Below are 21,152 nucleotides of genomic sequence, written 5' to 3' on the forward strand. Positions count from 1 at the left end.
CTGCACACGGGCTGTCCCACAAATGGAGCACCTTTGTTCTTCTTCCATGTCTCCATATACCGTCAGCTGCCAACAGAAAATCTAAGCAGCCAGCTCCTACCAACCCAGAGACGGTGTGGGAGCACCAGAGTTCTCAAGCTCCTGTCAACCCTGCAACTGAGATTTCATGGCTGCCTTTCAAGGGACACTGAGCACATTCTTATCAACAGCGCTGGTCTCATGAACATAGAAAGATGAGTACCAAGCACTTCTGACAAATAAACTGGGTCACAGCTGCTTGTCATTCTTTGAATCAGAGCAAAAAGTAATTTTACATCTAATCTGAAAGAACTCTGTGCTCCGATTCTTATTTTTGAGATATGAATCAGCATTAAGTGCTGTAGCATTCAAAACAAATATGAGGGAATATTTCCCCTAATTTTTCTGTTGTCGATATCGATTTGACAGGATGTGATATAAAGTTCTGGTTCATAAAACATCTTGATGATTTTTATTGATTGACTGAGACACATTTTATGTGACTGCTTAAATTTTATTTCCAAAAAAGAATTTAATGTGGCCTTTTTCAGTAATCAAGATTCCCTATCTCAACAGTCTGAGGTAAACATTATTTTAACTAAGAAAAAAAAAAACACTTGAAGAAATGACAGTAAATTAAACCTGTCAGTTATTGCTTTGATAAAACAATGTTTTGCAAGAATTATCTATTTCTTCTCAGCAGAACAGAACAAAGATTTTTCTCTAAAGATCATTCATATGTTGATAACTGTTGCTAGTTTATAAAATATATAATGTGACTATAAAACTTAGTTTGTGGTTTTTCCACCATAACTTATTCACGATTTTTTAAAAAAACTCATATCCCTTTTACATAATTACACATCAAAAAATAGAGAACACAGATTTATGGCTTACTTAAAATGCAAGTGGGAGAACAGACATTGCTGCCATGCCAGTAACAAGTCCTGACTTTTTTATAAAGAAAGTGCTATTAATTTTTTAAAAAAGAGTTCCAAGAAATTGAATAGAATTCCCAGCACTGATTATTCTAAAATGTACGAGATAGGAAAAATAATCAAAAAAGGCTTAAAACCAAAGGCTCCTTCCTTCTCGCTCCTCTCCTTTCTTCCATCCTCCGAGGGGCCTCCGAGGTCGCCAGCCTCCCCCAGCTCCTGGTTCAGGCCACCCTCCCACCCTAGGACCTGGCGCCACAGGCCCAGGCCCAGGCCCAGGCCCAGCTCTTTATTCTCAAAAAAAATTTAAAAAAATCAGTTGATTTGTCACATCAAGAAAGTTCAGCAAATTATGTCAGCTGTGGCTTTCGTCTCCCTCAGAGTCACTGTCCTTCCTCATGGGGACCGAGCACCGCACCGAGGACAGCAGCGTGTCTTCAACGGGCCTCCTGGGGTTTTCCTCCAGGTCCGTCTTGACTGCTCCAGACTCGGACAGTTTCCACTCCAGCTCTGCGGACAAAGAAAAACACATGGCGTAAGGCCCCGTGCGCTCGGTCCCCTCACCCAAGCCACCAGGCTTCACTCTGAACAGAAAACACAACTATCAAACTTGGTAACAACTTTAGTGCCATATTTTTAAGGTGCTCAGAAGAAGGGGGGATTAGACATTCAAGGAAAAAAATAATACTTTTCACTTTTTTACAAGATGGGCTCAAACGAGTTCAGACATAAACTTGAAACTGCCTGAAAACCCAAGAACAAAGGCTACACCTGTCCTCTAACGACCGGTTTCCAGCTAGGACACTCCAGGGAAGACCAGCGGCCATGTTCAAAGGAAATGAGCTCCTCGGCTCCACAGCTGCCAATCTGATCATTCAATCTGATTTTCGTTAATAAGAATGTTTCAGCTCCTTGTCCAGCACCCCATCCACTAAGGTCGGAGGATAAATGTATGACAACACCCTAGGAATGATGCCAAAGTACCAGAAAGGAAAGATCAGAGACCACCCAGCCCCAGGTCCCGCAATTCACTCCCGTCATCAGTGAGACTCCACCGGGTGAGGCCCTGTGAGCCGAGAGTGAGGGGTTCTGCATCTGAGAAGCCAGGTGGGGCAAAGGGACGGCCCAGGAGCTTCCCAGCCAGAGCATGGCCGAGAGGCAGGTCAATGCAGAGATTCTTCACAATTGCACGCTTCCCCCGAACCGCACCACCAATGTTACTGAAGCCGTGTCAATCCAGAGCAGAAGGGTACGGGGCGGAGGAGGGAGGGAGGCAGAAGCCAGAAAGGCGTGGACTTTGAGGTGGAAGATGAGTAGGTTCTGGGGACCCAGCACACAGCGGTGCCGTTCAGAATGATGCCTGGCTTACGTGGAATCTGCCACAAGATGGACAGTGGTGAAAATTCAAGAAACTTCTTTGAACAACCTTAACACTTCTGATTCTGGACTTGGGAATGATTTCTATGTCCACACCTGCACACATCTGTGTATGCGCTCAACACCGCTCACTTACACACAATCACTGTTCCACATTAAGTTCACTTGTCCTCAGACGAGACTCTTCTAGAAACAGACCACAGCTGTGACTGTATAGGCCAGGTGTGGGTGTGCTTCGCCACCACCAAAACTAATGCTGAAATCCAGTGCGCACGTGGCAGTGCTGGGATGGGGCCCTTCTCTCGAGACTGCACTGGTTCTCACACGAACAGGTCGGTTCTCAAGAGAGCAGGCCAAGTGCCTCCCCCTGAGGCAGCCAGTCTCCTCTCCCTCACTCTCACACATGTGCTCCTTCCCTGTCACTTCTCTGCACTGATATGACATGGCACAAAGCCGCCACCAGAAGCCAGGCAGATGCTGATGTCGTGCTCATGACCTTCCCAGCCTTCAGAACCATGAGTCAAAATAAATCTCTTTCCTTTATAAAGCACTCAGCCTCAGGTGTCTTCTTACAGCAACAGAAATGGGACTAAGATATACACCTATCTCCCTTCGTGGTAAATCGAAAACGGACAAAATTAGATATTTATCAGTTTGAAATACTGTATGTCTTTGAATACTGAATAATGTAGCCTACCTTATACATGTGTCTTTGTACATTATTCCTACTCAAATATCACAGTGGCAAAGTGCCGCAGTCTGGCTGGGCACAAATCATGAGCCACTCACAGCCTTGTAGATTCAAACAGCAATTCTTTATTCCCGAACTCACACCGGCACTCTACAAGCACGTTCTGGGCAAAATCCACCAGCACTCTACATGCATGTTCTGGGGAAATCCACACTCTCCACTGGGCTCTGAATCCCAAATACTCTCTGAATCCCATGGGAACTCAACGGGAACTCAAGGCGCCTGAGGCAGCAGGATACGCCCTATTCCCAGCAGGAATCATCTTAAACCTGGAACCACCCTAAACCTGGATTGCCCTAAACCCTGATCTGCCCTAAACCCTGATCCACCCTGGTCCTTGAGCAAGGTCACCTTTCATGCAAAGTCACTGCAAATGACCTGGGTCCACTATGGAGAGTCCTTCCTCTAAGCAACATGGGGTAGGCTGACAAAGAAACTGCCATGCGTCATTCCTGCTTGGCAATGGCTCTCAGCAGCAAAGTATATAAGGTCATGTTTAAATACATATTCCTGTTAACTAGTAAAGTATAACTGGACATATTTTGATATCTCCATGTGCAATAGGTGGAAAAGAACAACAATGCCTTCCAGGATTAAGAGGCAGAATTAAAATTTAAAAACTACTGAGATATTCAACCATCAAAATATTTCTATAGAGGAAACACACACACACACACACACAGAAGTATGAATTAAATAAGAAACAAAGGCTGTGGTCTTGAGCTACAACTTAAACCCTCAACTGCAGAGACTGCACTGGTTCTCACACCTGCTGTCACCATGGGTCCTGTCCACCTGCTCCACTGCGTGCCTCCCTTCTAGTTCCAGCTGCCCACGCTCCCGTCACCCACAGAGGCAAGGAGAGTTCCCTGGCTGCCCTCACAAGGCAAGTGGGCAGCCAGGAACTCCCTCCAGCAGAACAGCCTCCCCTCACATGCCCTTGCCCGCCTCCAAGAGCTCTTACCATCTCTCATCAGGTTCATGCCACCAAACACCAGAGGACCAATGAACTGAGCCTTGATGTCACCTTCCTGGTAAACAAACACCGTGGGCAGGTTCCTATCAGGATAGTTGGGTATGCAGGTGGTTGAAATAGCTTTGACAAATTTGACATCAGGAAACTTCCTGGCAAGTCCACTCAAGTGTTGATTTATCAGGGCACAGAGAGGAATCCTAGAACCCAGAAAGAGAAAACAGAAGCAGCTGTGATTCTGCCTGTGCACAGAGCAAAGCCCAGCCCCTCCTCCCGACAGAGGCCCCCGGCAGCTTTGGGAGCAGCCTGCTGCCAGCAGGATGAGCCCACCTTTGTGTTTGGTTTGCTTTTGGTGATAGAGATTGAACCCAAGGTCACTGTACCACTGAGCTACATCCCCAGCCCTTTTAACTTTTTATTTTGAGACAGGGTCTTGCTAAATTGCTCAGGCTGGCCTCAAAATTGCGATCCTCCTCCCGCAGCCTCCCAAGTTGCTGAGATTACAGATTTGTGCCACTACATCTGGCTTGAATTCACAGTTTTAAAAAACTTTCTAATAAGTTCAGGGAGGGTGAAGATCTCAAAGTCCAAAGTCCAATTTAATTAGACCCAACAATAATTCAGAAAACTGACTTGAATGTAAAAGATTGCTATAATGCTATACCATTGCTATATGATTGCTATACCATTCTATAAGGTTACAAGAACACTGAAGACTTAGAATGTTTGAAACAGGTCGGAATGCAATCCTGCTTTAAAGGAATTCCTCTACAAGCACTGAACTCTAGTTTAAGAACAAGATTGGGCAGGCGAGAAACACTGGCAGCTCAGGGCATCTCTAAGTACAGACTATCACTGTCAAGGTCACCCTTGCCATCTACAAGAGTGATTAGTCACGTGGAACTTTGAAATTCGTTCCTCTAGAGGGATGAATAACTTAGGAATCATCTTTTTTCCCTTATTTTTTATTGGTGGTCATTATAGTTGTACATAATAACAGGATTTGTTGTTATGTACTCACTCACACGTGCACACAATATAACAATATCATTTGGCCAGTATCATTCCCTAGTTTACATCCTTTCCCTCCAGGAATCATTTCTAATAAAAAAAATTAAGTCTTCATTCCATGACTTTAACAAAAGCACTTATATTATTAACAAATATTAATTTGAAACCTTAAAATGAGAATCACGCACCAAGTTTTAGGCAAATCAGCAACAAAAACACAATGTTAGTGAAAAACAAAACACAAAATCTGATATTAAGCCTCCTACAGGTTCAAGACATAAATTCTGACCAACAGCTTGTAGACCATGTGGAAGATGAGCTCACCCTTGTTTGTAAAGGTGCAAGACTACCCACAAGCCCTCACCGGCTTTCGTAACTTCTTGAACATAATCCTTGCCTGAGATCTCCAAAACTTCTCCAAATTTGTTCTTCAGCTGGGTCACTTTCCACTCTGCCAGTCTTTGTTGCCTACACATAGGAAGAAAGAATAAAGGTCCTAGGAACACACGCATGCACCCAGGAACACACACACACGCACCCAGGAGCACATGCATGCACCCCCATCTCTCCGGAGGCCTCCCTGGGGTGGTCCAGGCTCACTGATGTGCCTCACAGCAACAGTCTGGGATCGCTTCCTTGGAATGAATGACACTGATGTTTAATCATGGTCTTTTCCAAATGTTATCTCAGCTAGAAAATTAATTTTTCAGAGGGCACCCACTTTTTCACCATGCAAAACAAACGAACAAAAAACCCACACGTCCCTCTGGGTGGCACCAACCTGTACATCTCAATGGCCCGCTCATCCTCCTCGTTGAATTCATCTTCATTCTCCTCCAGCTCCTCCAGAGTCATGTCTTTGTATGTTTTCACTGAATTGAGTGACAAAGGCACAAGTGGCAAATTTAAAAGATGAACAGGCAGCGGTTCGGGCGTTCCTCACGTTTCTCCTAAAGCCATGCGCACAATGGCACAAGACCCCCAGCCCACAGAGCAAACACAGCAAGGGCCTGTTGCTGGCAATGAGAGAGGTGGGCACCGAGAAGGACAGATCTCGCTGGAATCCGCTGGCTTGCCCGTCCTACCCTCCCTCAGCAATAACGTCTCCCATTTCTAAAACAAAAGAGAGTTGTGGATGCCTGCGGCCACCTGTTCTGACCCCCAAGTCTGTGTGCTGGAGGGCCAGTGTTCCCTGAGTCCTCAGATCACCCAAGGAGCCGGGCAGACACCAGGGTCTTCCCCGAGCACCTTTCCTGGAGTGGAGGGTGCCCCTGCTGTACTCCTTGTCTTTCCTTAAGAGTGGCAGACACTTGTCTTTCCTAAGACCAGCTGCTATGAAATCCATCTTATTTTTATTGTAATAAACACTCTTATTTCTTGACGTCAAAGTAGGCTGTGCCCTTGCCCCTTCTTGACTCTTATCAAGGTCACAATGACCTCCATTTCTTGATGATAAATTGGCCCAAGCCATCGCTGCCCTCCTCTGGCTTCCAGGGGCATCTCTCCCACCATGACCAAAGCCCTCCCACTTTGGGTGATTACAATCCCCAGACTCAGTTCTGGGACGCCTCTCTTCATAGCCTATGCTCACTCTTGGCAACAGCGCTCAATCATGTGGCTTTAAGTATCATAGTGTGCTGACAAGTGCCTAAGGCAGGCCCCCAATCCAGGCTGCTCCACCTGGACAGACAGACCCAGCCGCCTGCGTGATAGCTCTATTTGTCTCGTAGGAATCCCGCCATCCTTCCTCATCCCAGCTGGCGGGACTCCATGCTCCAGGCTGCTCACTGCCCCCATCTTGTATGTCCCTCACATCATGTCCACAGATCCATGGCCCTGCCTTCAACACACACCACACCTGACCGCTGCTCACCTCCACCCCCACCTCGCTAGTCCCAACCAACGGTTCGTCTCTCGTGAACTTGGCAGTAGTTTTAGCCTCTCTGCTTCCTGTCTTGCTCCCTCTCTGCGGGCCACACTCAGTAAGGCAGTAGCAGGGCAGTGCTGTCACCCTGTCCTGTCCTTCAACGACCTCCCACCTCACAGCCATAAAAGGCAAGGCCTCTACCGAAGACTCAAGGTCCTCCATGCTTTGGCCCCTGGTCACTCTGAACTCCCTGTCTACTCCTCTCCACACTGGCCTCCTCCCACACGCCAGGACAGCTTTCCACCTGCTGGGGGATGTCACCTCACCATTAGGACTTTACTCAGATTCTCCGTCATCCCCTTCAGGTCCACATGAATGCCACCTCCCAGTGAAGCCTCTCTAGAACTGCTCTTATCCCTCCCGGCCCCTCCTAGCCCCTTTCCCTGTGTGACTTCCCTTATTATTTACTCTCCCCTGCCTCTAGAACGCAGGCTCCACAAGGAAGGATAACACTAAATCCCCGCTACCCAGGACAGCAGGTGAGACACTGATCGTTCAATAAGCACTTGCTGGACACCTTCTAATAAATCCTTCTGAGTTAGCTCTCGGATGTCAGCTGGGCACAGAAGTACTAGGCCCTGTGATTGATGTGTGGCACACATTAGCAAGAATCAGAAATCCTTCAACCCAGTTTACCATGCAGATTCCCAGGTCTCACCAGAGACTGACTCATAGGGACTGGGCACATGGACCAATCCCCTAAGGGATTCCAACTAAGAAACCCCCCCAGACCCCACATATTGCAAACATTCTAAACAGATTAAGTTGTTATACTTTGATGTTCTTAACCAAACCACAAAGATCAATAAAGTGTACAACTTGCATCCATTTACAAAATGAAAATTTCTTCATTTCCTCATCATACTAGACTACCTTTGTGTATCTTTGCTATTGACTGAACCGTTCTATGATAAGATTTAAAATTCTGAGATATAAAAATTAAATTAATGAAAACAAACTAATGCTACTCATGCTCAATAGTACCAAGCAAAACTACTGTATTTGGCTCATTATGCTATCTTTATTTTAAGAATTATAAATAGGTGCCAACCCACACAAAGAACAGATTGTGAATTACTGCAAAAGAAAAAAAAAACAGTTTATTTAATTTACTAAGATTCAACACCAAAAAAAAAAAAATATTTAACTTGGCTGAAAGTTCGGATACAGCTGAGAAATTGAACCAGGAAGCTATAATTTATAAGAAAATGTTGATATATCCTAAAAGCTACTATAGCTGTAGCTGTATTAAAATAAGATTTCTTCAGGGTTTATTTACCCTGTAATGCAAGAATACAAGCATAACAATAACAATAATGTTTTTATATGCACCAATACTTCTCTTTAATATATTAAGCTCTACAACAAATATCTCTAATAATTTTACAATTAAATTAAGTCCATAATTCTTCTATACTACTTAGGTCCCAACATTTTAAAAACACACCAATTAATTTTGAAAATATACAATTTAACAACATGATCCTATCAATAACAAGCATGTTTTTTAGTGGACTACAGACACATTCAACCATGCAATCCAGTGTTAAATACCTAAATGATAAATAACAATGCTGACTGACTTATATTCTGAGAAATCACTGAAAACTGGAATAATCTTTTAAGACTCACAGTGCTCACAAACATGCAGAAAAATGTACAAAAATTTCTATTCTTCCTGAAGGAATATTACAATGCCCGCTTTTTAAAATATAGGATTGATAATTATACCAAATTCTTATTTTTTAAATCCATCTTCTTTTAGCATGTCATTCACAATTTTTAAAAAAGTACAAATGTTCCTGTGAGTTGTGACTGAAAATTAACTCTTTAATTTCAGCTTTTATGAAGAACTCAGTCACAGTCATATACTAATAGCTGCCGTTTAGTAAAAGAGTGACATCCAGTGGACAAATGACAAAGTAACTTTCAAAATTCCCATTGTATTTGAATCGTAAACAAAGATTGTATCCCTAAATCCAACTGTTTTAATATAAATGTGTTCCTACTCATTGTGACAATCTATAGATTCTTATCAAATCACCTCATAATTTTTATAGATCTTAAACATATCCTCTTTTTCCTATTTAACATTGATTCTTTAAAATGACCTAGTAAGATGTGTAACTCAAGACTAGTGAGGTTAAATTTTTCTTCTTTCTTTCTGCTATTTCCCACCACAAACTAAATGGCTCATCTCTAGGCATGGAAAGACCAAAACATGAAAAATGTACTTAAATAAAAATCAATAGCCTTAAAAAAATTTGCAAGATGAGATCTGAACCTGTTTTGCATTTATACTTTTTGATATATTGTTGACTACAATTAGAAAGTGATATAATCATAATGCTAATAGTCAAATTACATCCTCTTTCCTCACTGCTTAAATATTATGAAATACATATTTTAGGCGATGATTGTTTCAGTGTTTAAAACTCACTTTTATAAATCAGTATAAATGAATACCCATTATACATGTTCAAATAAAAGTAAAAAACTTCCAAGTGCTGTGTTATTATCTACAATTGATTTTATATATATTATGTGTATGTTCAAAGTACAAAATGCAGCAATGATGTTAACAATGACAGGGTAATGAATTGCTGTAGGTGAGACTGCCATATTTAATTTCTTGGAAATCTGTAAAGAAATTTCAGAGGTTAAAAAAAAATATAGTAAGCAAAAAAAAAAAAATTGGAGAACTGTTAATTTTTAAATAAGTAGCCAGATGAAGAAAACATTCTTCTTAAAAAAAGATTAAGAATGTAAAAGTACATTTTAATATTTAAAAAGCATTTTAAAAATCTATAACAACTTTATGACATTTGAAAAAGGCCTGTAAAAACAGCAGGACAGAATTGCCCTCAACACCTTTTACTTTTTCTTGTCAGAAAAAAGTGTATGCATCTCTAGAACCATAAATGATGTTAAAATAGGCATTTATAAAATGGCAAGGAGGATTTCAAGGGAAGTTTGTATTTTTGTTGCTGTTGTTGTTTTTTACAATTATTGGCATTGTGGCCATTAGTAGGCCACAAGTAAAACTTCTCTAGCTAAAAAGCAAAATTGAATATAAAGTTTTAAATGTATTAGGTCTGTTGCCTATGTTTTGCAGATCTCATTTTTTCAAAGCATGACTCCATTTCTTCTAAGACTTTGGGTGTATACCGTACTACCAATTTAACCTTTCTTTGGGCTGCTTTCAGAAGTTCTACAGCTTTTTCGTGATGTTCTCCTTCAATGCTCTGTAAAAAGTGCACACACACAATTGATACTTAGGTTTTGAGAGTAATGACAACTATAAATATTTAAAATTAAGTAAAGAGAGCCTTCATTGCATCAATTCACACAAGATTTGGCACATTCAGGGCGGTAGAGCTATAGAGATACTGCATCCTTTCAATGCTGAATCTTGTTTATCAGTGTGAAATCCAGAGATACATCAACTCTGCTTACAGTCTCGAAATCATTTTTTAAGTTCCAAGTAATTAGCATTTCAATATACATGTCTTATTACTGCACTATGTCAGAATTTAATCAAGCAACTGCCATTCTATAAAAATAAATATGATGGTACATTTCTAATTTAGTATACTGTTTTAACTACTGAAGAGTTTAATTATGTAATAAAAATCCCACTAAGCACTGGTAATTTACATTGAAGGGATGCAGACCACTTTTAGAGTGCCTTAAAAAGATCATTGGGCTGGGGACAGAGCTCAGTGTTAAAGCACTTGACCAGTATGAGCAAAGCTCCCAATTCAATCCCCAGAGCTGCTTTTAAAAAGAAAGAAACAAACAAAAAACAACCACTGTCCTAAACAGTACTGCCTAGCATTCACTTAAAGCATTCCTAAACTACAAAGTTTATTAATCCCTTGCACTGGCATCTTCTGTTTCTACAATCCACAGGCACCCCCAAGTGGTCACAGAACATTACTGCAAATATAAATAAAATTCATCCTCACCACTCAATTAACAGAAAGAAGTTGATCTCCTCATTTGAGGCCCCCATGCCTCTCAGCTATTCCACCTGGAATTATTCTAGATATATAGATTGGAGAGTTTTGTTCTTTGCTTCCCATAATATTGAACCCAAGACTCTCTTCTCTTTTGGGTAGTTCAACAACTCGAGGATGAGAATGTCCTTCACTGGTAGCAAACACAGTGACAGTAGCCTGAAAGAAAATTTTACATATTTAAAATATATGATCTTTGTTTACTTCAGTTCTTTCATCACTTTTTTAAAAATACCTTTTTTGTTTTATTTTTTGGCACTGCTGGGGATTAAACCCAGGGACTCATTTATGTTAATAAACATGTACTCTAACACTGAGGTATATCCCTGACCTATCTAACTACTTTTGAGGCATGTATAAACACACACACACACACACACACACACACACACACACACACACACGCACACACTTAATCAGAGCTTTCCAGTTATAAATAATAGCTGGATTCATCTTGACAAACTCATGCTGCATGAAATTCAATTTCAGTTCATAATCCCCCCTTTCCCCTCTTCTCCCCAATCTCCTTGACTTTCTTTGGTCAATCCATTCATTTATATTTGACTGATTCTTTTTATTTATACATAAAGATGAAATTCCCTGTGGTATATTTATGAATGCATGTAACATGATTTTTAAAGAATTCGTTCTGCATTGTGAGGCACATTTTTGATGTGTGGGTATTCACAAATTCATTGGTCATTCTGAGAGGCTAAGCAGAGGTTTTTAAGAAATGTAAGCAGAGGCTGAGACACGAGGATTGTGAGTTCGAAGCCAGCCTCAGAAACAGCAAGGCTCTCAATAAAATACAAAAAAGGGCTGGGGATTTGGCTCAGTGGTTGAATGCCCCTGAGTTCAATCTCTGGTACTCCTAACCCCTCCAAAAGAAATAATAACTGAAAAGAACACATACTCCAGGACTATGTATGAAATAGAATTTTTTAGCACACTCTCATCCACTGTCTAGAACTTTTGTGTAGTTCCATGTGCAGAGCTTGACAAGCAGGCTTGCTGGGCACATAACATTTAAACAGGAATATTCTACCCTAATTCACTAACAGTCTGGAGCTTCAAGGCCAGATAGCCTGGCATTTGTGTAAAATACACCATACCTATAAAAACCCACATAGAGTTGTCCTTATATATAGTCATTTTGGCTGCTATATTCTTTGTATACTCTTTGTACCATACACAAAATAAATAATACATCAAGAATTGTCTCTATATTAAAAAAAGCAGGCACATGTATAGCCAACATGAATATTTTTTGTTGCTCTAGCAAAGTATCTAATTACAAGTAAAAAAAAAAACCCACAGAAGATTTAATAGAGCCATATCCTCTTTAAATTCTAACACAAAATTAAGATTTTCCTGTTTCATTATGTTTTTAAAGTTAATCAAGGAATCTGGTACCATTTTTTCATACTGTATCAGGGTACATGAACAAAGGTGCAAGGGGTAAGAAGAAAATCAAGACTTATTTGAAGACCCAAAAAAGCTCTCATTTCCTACATAACAGAACTGAGGCTCAAAAATTAAATAAGCTGTGAAGGTTATACAACTCAAGTATATAAACTAAATTTCTATTTTCTACTCTGATAAACTATATCCACAAGTTTAACTATTTGTATTCAATAGAGAATCCAATCTCTCCTTTTGGAAACCAGGAACTCAGTCAAAAATAATCTGCACTGATTAAGTCTAGTATGTCATCTATTACTCGAATTAACATATCTACCCAAGTAATACACAATGAAATAATGTATTATGAGGGAAAATCTGGTATGGAAAAGCACACAAACTCCATCTTCAGCCCTGAAGAGGTAGCCTACTCCTGACATTATACCATATTTGCAGAGCTAGGGTAAAGGACAAATCAAATAACCCTATTCTACCATTTACTATTTGTGCGGTGGTTTGAGACAAATAATCTAATCTTGATACTTCCTCATCAATGAGAAATTCATCCTCAATTATAAAATTGATGCTATTTTACATGTAAATATGTTGTATATAACACAATTATGTATTTCATATGTATATAATTAATGTATGTGAGAGCATTTTCAATGCCTTATCTAAACTACATACAGTAATAAAAATGTTCTACTTCTTAGTACTTGGGAAGCTTGGTATAATTTGAAATATATTATTTTAGCTTCTAAAATAAGCTTATTATGAATATAATAATTGTATATTTTCAACCTCTAATTTATGAAGAATTCTCACTTTTGGCAAATAAACAAATTTACCTTTGCAGTTGCATTATCTCTCACTTCAGGACTGCTCTTGATATCTACAGTTTCATAGACATGTTCATATTCCTGCAAAACATAAAAGTTGTTATATTTTAAATCTTGGAATATATCATGTTTGATTTCTCTGTGAAGTTAAATGTATTAACTTATAATCATATTTACTCACCTCTCTTATAGCATTGCAGAACTCACTTTGAAGGACTCTTTGTAAAGCCTGAAGTTTCTGTTGTGGTAGCTCTCCACTCCTTTGTAGTTTTTCCAACAATTCAATTGCTCTACAAATATCTAGAGTTAAACAAACACATACTGATAGATAATTTTCTCTAAGGATTCTTGAAATGCCTATGTAACACTGTAGGAATTAGGATTAATTCCCCAAAGGACTAACAGTATGCAGAAAATAGAGGGGGTAAAACAAAGCATCTGTGTTTTTGTACAAGAAAGAGGAGATCATTCATGTACACATTGAGAACAGGAATGTAAAATCTGAGCACATAAAATTTTACAGATTTTAAAATTCCGCATGTTACAGAAGTATAGTTAAAAAAATAATTGAGAGACAGACAAACTGAATATAAACTATTAAATATCACAGGAAAGGACTGGGGCTCAGATGTGACAGATATGTTAACTGCACTGCTTCAAAAAAAGCCAGTAGTAATATTGGGAACTATTTAAGCCATAAAAATTTACTTAATTATCATATTAGTAACCAAAGCACTGAATAGCAGACCACGTGCTAGTGAAATCACTGGTCATTTCCTAAAGATAAACATGATATATGCATAGATATGAACTATTTAATAACAGACGGAGTTAGTGGCTAGGACACATTTAAATTAAAAGTAAACTGAATAAAATTAACTGATTTGTTTTCAAGTTAGGATTGTTAGCACAATGTTTTAATTAAGAAAATTTCAATCAAATATGTAGTTTTAAAAATAAAACATAAAATCTAGCTATGTAATTCTGTTCTTCATACTAGTTGTAAGACCTTGAACAAATTACTTAAACTCCTTGTGTCTCAGTGCCTTTCACTGTAAAAAGGAAATAATACACCTTCTTCATAAAAGGCATTTGATGACCAAACCAAATAATATTTTTAAAGAGGCTTAGCAAACATAAATATAGTGTTACACTGGCATCAGTCTTAAAAAATATTAAGGGGTTGCATACATTTATACAAATCCATTAAGCATGTTAGTCAATTGTCATTGAGAAGTGTGGGGATGTGTTTTATTAAGAAACTCTACAAGATTCAAAGTCATGTTCAACAATTAATGACAATATCAGTTTAATTTTTTTCTTACCTGTTTTTGTACCTTTGTGAATTAAGTTTTGATGAAGACTTAAGCCCCGCCCCCTGCTTCCCACTGCCATTACCAGGGATTGAACACAGAGCCTTAAACATCTGAGGCAAGCACTCCACCAATAAACTACATCCCCAACCCTTTTTATGTATTTTGAGAAAGGGTCTCACTAAGTTGCCAAAGCCGGCTTTGGACTTAGGATCCTCCTGCCTCAGTCTCTGCAGTAGCTGAGATTACAGACATACACTACTGTGCCCAACTGGCACTCAGGATCTTGATTACATGCACTGATATTGTACTGTAGGATTACTGGGAGTTATTTGTTAACAGGGTTCTGAGATAATTTAACTTTCCTATGCTGCTGAATAGAACCACTTATAATTCATCCCTACCAAGGTGCTGAAGATTCTACTGAAGAACTTAAAAAAAAATTCAACAACAAAAAGCAAAGACAACTACCCAAACTAAATGCTAGGGGATGAAGTTCCCATTTTGTACTGCATTTAAAAATACAAGACTGCCACATTTTAGAATTCTACAACTAACTACCTTTAAAAGAAAAACACCTACTTCTGTTAGCACCAACAGATTTGTTCCTTTCTGCAAAGCATATCGTGATTGTGCTCAGGAGGAAGATGTCACCTTTGTCTTAAGCCTATCTTAGAAAGTCTACTCAGAGAAGCTACTCTTCTGTTATAAAATTATGCTTCAATAAATGGCCTGGTGAGCTGTAGAGAAATAATCTTATTTATAAGAAAAGACTTCCAAAAGAGGAACACCATAAGGAGCAACCTAACAATCATATGTGCACATTTGTTTGTGGGAAGGGATAAGGAAAGAGGCTTTTCTAAATACAATTCTAAAAATGTATCTTCTTAAAGAAGAATATTGAGACTGTAATTTCAAATGATAATATGTGCAAAATAACTTTAATCTACATTTTATACTGTTTACCAACAGTGCTAAATTTTTTTGTGGTACTTCTTGACTGATAATTTTTAAGTCAGGCAAGTTATACACACCTGTAGTCCTGACTACTTGGGAGGCTGAAGCAGGAGGATCTCAATTTCAAAGCCAGCCTGAGCTGAGACCTTATCTCAATAAAAAATAAGGAGGGCTGGGTATATAGCTCAGTGGTAAAGTATCTCTGGGTTCAATACCCAGAACGGTAACAAAACAGAACAAAAGCAAAAAAAAAAAAAGAAAAAAGAAAGAAAGAAAGAAAAGAAAACCTTCAAATGCTTGTGTGTCAAAAACATGTTTGAATTGTCTGAAATAAAGGATTTGGGGAAGACAATGGAGCGTTCAAAATCTTAACATCTGTATTTTCACTGACTCTCTGGTTTGTAAGTACACAGCAAACTAGGTTTTATCTTTGTTAACAGTTTCCTTCAAGAAGCAATCAACTAATCACAGTTTGCAATTGTAGGGTGTGTAAAAAAATATATATATATATGATCGCACCTGCCAAGTGTTTAACAATCTACCACTGCTTCACATAATTTACATAACAAGCTTTCCAAGATCAAGTCAGTAGGATTGTTTTGAAAAGCATTATCATGCCTGAGAGGGGTACCAATGCTAGGAAATACCAAATTACGAATGCAAGGGAGGCTGTGGTAAAAGTAACGAAGAAGGGAGGGCGAGTTCATGTGGAAAAGTGCTGTGTGTCCGGATATTGTGCAATACGTGGGTGAAGGCAAGCCCACTAGGTATGTGCAAGTGTATGTACAATGAGTGTAGACAATCAGAACAGGGTGTGTGACATGTGTTGTTTTGGTTTACAGATCCCTAAACGCCTCATCTGCTGGGCTCACCCAGAGGGTGGGTGTGCGGGGTATGTCGGCAAACGTGAGCAGATTGTAATTAACTGTGCTACGCCCCAGGACAGTGCGTGTGAACACACAGGGGTCTAGCGAACAGTCAAAAAATCGTAAGCGCCCTCGACCGTGTGAATGATAGCGACGTCAGCGGCCGCCACGCAAGGAGCAGGCAGGTTCAGAGTCTGAGCCTGGGCAACCTCTCCTTCCCTCCAATGACACCGCACTTCCTCTTCCCTTCCGCCCACCTCGGTTGGTACATCGGCCTCACTCACCTCTCTCCAGGCGTACAGGTTCTCCCAGCGCCGCCATCAGCAATACAGAACGACAGGAAATGACGAAAGAGAAGCTGCGGTAGGTGGAGCCTAGCGAGAGCCGGAAGGGCGTGGGTCGAACGGTATCACGAGATCAGGAAGGACAAACGCTCACTCCTCAAAGTACTTTACGGGGTACCCTTTCCTAGTGTGGGTTGAAACTGTTGTTCTTGCGGTTGCCAGAATCTCGGATTCCCAGGCCTCCCAGATTGAAAAGAACATTTTCCCTGGCCTCCTGCTCCCTACCCTGGCTTCGGGCCTTTCCCACCGCTTGGAGCCGTTTGTAGATGCGTCACACTCCGTGGATTCTACTTCCAGGATTGTGGACTGCTCACTTACCCCTTTTTGGCCTCAGTTTCTCCATCTGTGAGACAAAAGTTCCTGTCTCCAAGGTCTTTTAAAATTCCTGAATGCCAAGATTAGGTGACACTTAAGTGTGTACATGACATTATGAATTCTTGGTTCTGGCAGCCTTACTTTAACTTTAAAAAGCCAAAGCTTGAATCTTACTCATATCTGCAAGTACAAAGAAAATGGGCCGTAACTGGGTAAGGGAGGAAGAAAGGCTTTAGTGTACTGTACAGTAACAGTCTTAAGAAACCGATTCAGAATCTTATGTAAATATAAAAGGAATATCATATAATAATACCATTTAGGGCCACTTTTGAAATTTTCATGAGCCAAGAAAAATTGCTTTTTTGCCCCATATTTGGATTTTACTGACCTATCCAAGCCCTTAGTTTGTTAGATTCTTTCACATTTAAGTTTTAAAAACTTCATAACCATGTCGTTTTAATAATCTGATTGCTTCTGGCCTGCTTTGCCATTCAACTTCAACACTTTGTTCTAATCCATTTAATGTCCCCACCAGAAACTTTGGTTTCTCTATTCCCTATTTCTCAAGTCTTATGTACGCTGACCCTAACTCATCCAGCTACCCTCATTTCTAATTATCCCTAAGGCTAACCATGACTCCAGTCAAGATGGTATATTCAAAATCATGTTTATCCTAGTTTCCATAGCTTTCTCTGTGTTCTTTTAGGGAATGCCCATTTTTATTCCCTACTCTCCAAACATCGTACATATTCAACTGAACTTATTTTCCAGGTTCCTGCTCAAGATGTGTCGCTTCTGCTAAGTCTTCCCTTTTTCTATATTCTTAGTACTCTGAGGATTTTAATACCTAACACCCTACAATAACACCCATGTACTTATTTCTTATTCATTTTATCATTTTTTTCTGCCACAAATGTGTTCAAGAAGTATTTATTAAATGTCCAATGCCCACCAGGTGCTTTGTTAGAAATACTGTGTGGAACAAGAAATATGCAAACATTACCCTTATTTCTTCAAGTATTTTTTCTTCCTAGTCTTTCTGCACTCCTTTGGTAGAGTTAGGTACATGAATATTCAACCATGTGACATTGCCTCAAAAGTTAATTTTCACTGTTAATTTTTTTTTCAAGTTTTCTCTGTTTCCTTGTGGTTAATTCCCATGTCTTCGTGTTCACTAATTTGCTTTTTCAATATCATACAGTCCTTTAATCCCACATGTTTCACTTTTCATCTCAGACATTGTGGTTTTCCCTCTAGTCCTTTGATGTGTATGTGTATGTGTCTTCCATGTCTTTATTTAACATGCCAAATCTTTCCTATAGCTTCTTCTATAAAATTATAATGATAACCTTGGTGTCTTTTTTTTTTACTAATTCTATCATCTATGTTGTTTCTGACATTGTCTTATGTTAATTGAGTTTTCTATGTATTATGGCTTACAATTTTTTGCTTATTTGAAAATAGTTTTGTCCTTTTGACACTTAATTTTAATCTTTGCTAGGTGGAACAAATTTGGCCTTTAGTGGAGGGCTAATTGAACCTCACTACTAAGGCAATATTCTGCTAAGTTTTTACCACATGAGCCATGTAAATTATGTGGATTTTCTATTCTGTCAGGAACAGGAAGTCTTTTCATGAATTGGGATTATGGATTGTTTACTTTGCACTTTTTGTATAGTCTTTTTCATGTCTCTGGTAATTAACACATAATTATCATTACATTTCACAATACCAGGGATAAGTAGAAATAATAAAAAGTCACATTCTAAGGATTGGGAACCCAAATAGCATGTATTTCTCATTAACAGCACTGGAAGCTAGGACACAGCTATTACATTTTTAGGAAAAATAATTCCCAACCTCTATATTCAACTGCATTAGCTTTTCTAGGACAGCCATAATAAAGTATGACAAATTGTTTGGCTTAAAACAAGAGCTATTTATTGTCTCAAATTTCTGGTAGCAAGAAGTCAGAAATCAAGGCAGTATACTCTAAAGCTATAAAAGAATCCGTTTTTTTGTCTTTTCCTAACTTTCTAGTAAATTCCTGGCAATCTTTGATGATTCCTGACTTGAAGCTACATTATTCCAATATTCACTGTCCCTTGACATTCCCTTGGACATCTTATAAGGATATGACCTACTCCAGTATGACTTAATCTTAATTAATTACATCATTAGTCACATCAATGGCCCCATTTCCAGATATGTTCACCCTCTGGGGTACAGGGATTGATTTCAACGTATCCTTTTTTTAGGGTGAGAGACACAAATAAACCCATAAAACCAAATTGCACATGAAAAGTGAAGGTATAATAAAAATGTTTTAGGGTTGTAGGTATAGCATAGTGGTAAAGCACTTGTCTAGTATATATAATGACCTGGGTTTGATCCCCAGCACCACCAAATTTATCCATCCATCATCTATCTATCTAATCTATCTACCTACATATCTGTTACATAAGTTTTAAAAAAATTGTCCTTTCCATATATACTTTCTCAAGAGCTACTAGAAAAAGTGTTCCATCAAAATTAGGAAGTTAGCTGAGGAAGAGGTTCTATCAAGGAAACAGAATCCAGCATATATAAGATTAATATAATTTTACAGTTATCGGTTTATTAGAGCTGTACAGAGAAACAGAGTCATTAGCATGTACAGCCACACACAGGGATTATTATGAGGGATTGGTTTAGGTGACTATGGAGGCTGAGAACTCTCATGATCTGCTGTTTGCCAGCTGGAAACCCAGAAACGATGGTAGTATATTTCCAATTCAAACCCAAAGACTTTGAGACTCAGAGAAGCCAATTGTCTGTCATAGTTCAAGTAAGAACCTGGAGCATCAAAGTCCGAGGCATAAGATGGATATACTAGTTTAAGGAGAAAGAACAAAATTCCACTTTTTCTTCCATTCAGGCTCTTCATGGATTTGATGAGCCTACCCACTTTAATGACATTGATCTTTACTCAATTTACCAATTCAAATGCTAAACTAGAAGCCAACACACAGAGAAATAATGTTTTACCAGCTCTCTGAGCATCCCTTAGCCCAGCCACATTAAATTAATCCTCATAATCATGAAGGAAAGACCAAGATAACAGCCATGCAGCTTGCCTGCAGAGCAACTCATCCACACTAGAGCAGGGAAGAGTATTAGTGGAGCTATCATCAAGGAAAAAAAGAAATTTGTCATTCACTAATGGAATGACAATAAAAAAACTTTTTTTTGTACCATGAATTGAACCCAGGGACACTTAACAACTGAGTCATATCCCCAGCATTTTTAATTCTATTTTTTGAGACATTGTCTCCATGAGCTGTTCAAGAACTCACTAAGTTGCTGAGGTCAGCTTTGAACTTACAATCCTCCTGCCTCAGCCTCTTGAGCTGCTAGGATTATAGGAGTGTGCTACCATTCTGGGCATTAAAATAAACCTTTCTGTGGAGAATTTGAGAATGAATTGGTGACAAGCACATATAAAATTAAGCAAACATGGGTAGGGGAGTGAAATAATTACAAAATCAAAAAAAGGAAATATAATGGTAGGATAAAAGATGAATCAGCAACATATAGCATATCTATAGCAAGTAAAGAGTGTGCTCAAAAATGGGACTCTTGTGATCCAGAAGTGACTGAATCGCAGAGCTCTGACCTCATCAATGAATTGATTCATTCATGCTTTCCTAGCTGTGGTCATTATTGGAGGTGATAGAAACTGGAAGGTGAAACCTAGTTGGAGGGAAAGGGTCCTCAGGGGCATGCCCTTGAGGACTATATCTTTCCCTGGCTCCAACCTCTTTCTCTTCCTATGCTTACTGCTGCCATAACTTGAGCAGCTTTTTACTGAGATCGTTATCTTCAGGGTGTGCATCCTTCACAATATATTTTCAGCCACACAATATATTGTTCAAAATTTGTCGTGCACATACTTGCCGATTGGCAGAGCCACCTGCCAGAGATGAGAACCTTTTAAGTTGTTGTCAAATGTCATATAATATGTTCCATGATTAATTTTGTGGGACAGATTGGTTTTTGCATAGAGTCCAAAATTTGGGATATGTCACAGTGACAAAATGGCACCGGCATGCTGAATGAATTTG

At 39.3% G+C, this 21,152-nt stretch overlaps 2 protein-coding genes across 2 annotated transcripts; both read right to left on the minus strand.

Moving 5' to 3' along the window:
- Positions 1–1,308: 1,308 nt before the first annotated feature.
- Positions 1,309–9,005, minus strand: LOC143387237 (phosducin-like protein 3). The gene is made up of 6 exons (XM_076841797.2): positions 9,002–9,005; positions 8,325–8,351; positions 5,847–5,937; positions 5,390–5,533; positions 4,046–4,254; positions 1,309–1,463 (listed from the first exon to the last, which is right to left on the minus strand). Exons 1-6 carry the CDS (start codon positions 9,003–9,005, stop codon positions 1,309–1,311), a joined length of 630 nt encoding a protein of 209 aa, XP_076697912.2.
- A 1,076-nt stretch (positions 9,006–10,081) lies between these two features.
- On the minus strand, positions 10,082–16,711 carry LOC143387273 (protein lin-7 homolog C-like). The gene is given in 5 exon segments (XM_076841810.1): positions 10,082–10,237; positions 10,961–11,170; positions 13,264–13,335; positions 13,436–13,554; positions 16,675–16,711. Coding segments are annotated over 5 exon segments (594 nt in total).
- Positions 16,712–21,152: the final 4,441 nt, after the last annotated feature.

The sequence above is a fragment of the Callospermophilus lateralis genome, unplaced genomic scaffold, assembly GCF_048772815.1.
Source record: "Callospermophilus lateralis isolate mCalLat2 unplaced genomic scaffold, mCalLat2.hap1 Scaffold_52, whole genome shotgun sequence".
Classification (NCBI taxonomy): Eukaryota; Metazoa; Chordata; class Mammalia; order Rodentia; family Sciuridae; genus Callospermophilus; species Callospermophilus lateralis.

Coding starts and splice junctions, on each gene's coding strand:
- LOC143387237 (XM_076841797.2), bottom strand. Junction 5,938..8,324: donor TATATTAAAGAGAAGTATTG/GTGCATATAAAA, acceptor CACTCAATTCAG/TGAAAACATACAAAGACATG. Junction 4,255..5,389: donor TTGCACCTTTACAAACAAGG/GTGAGCTCATCT, acceptor TCTGGGTTCTAG/GATTCCTCTCTGTGCCCTGA.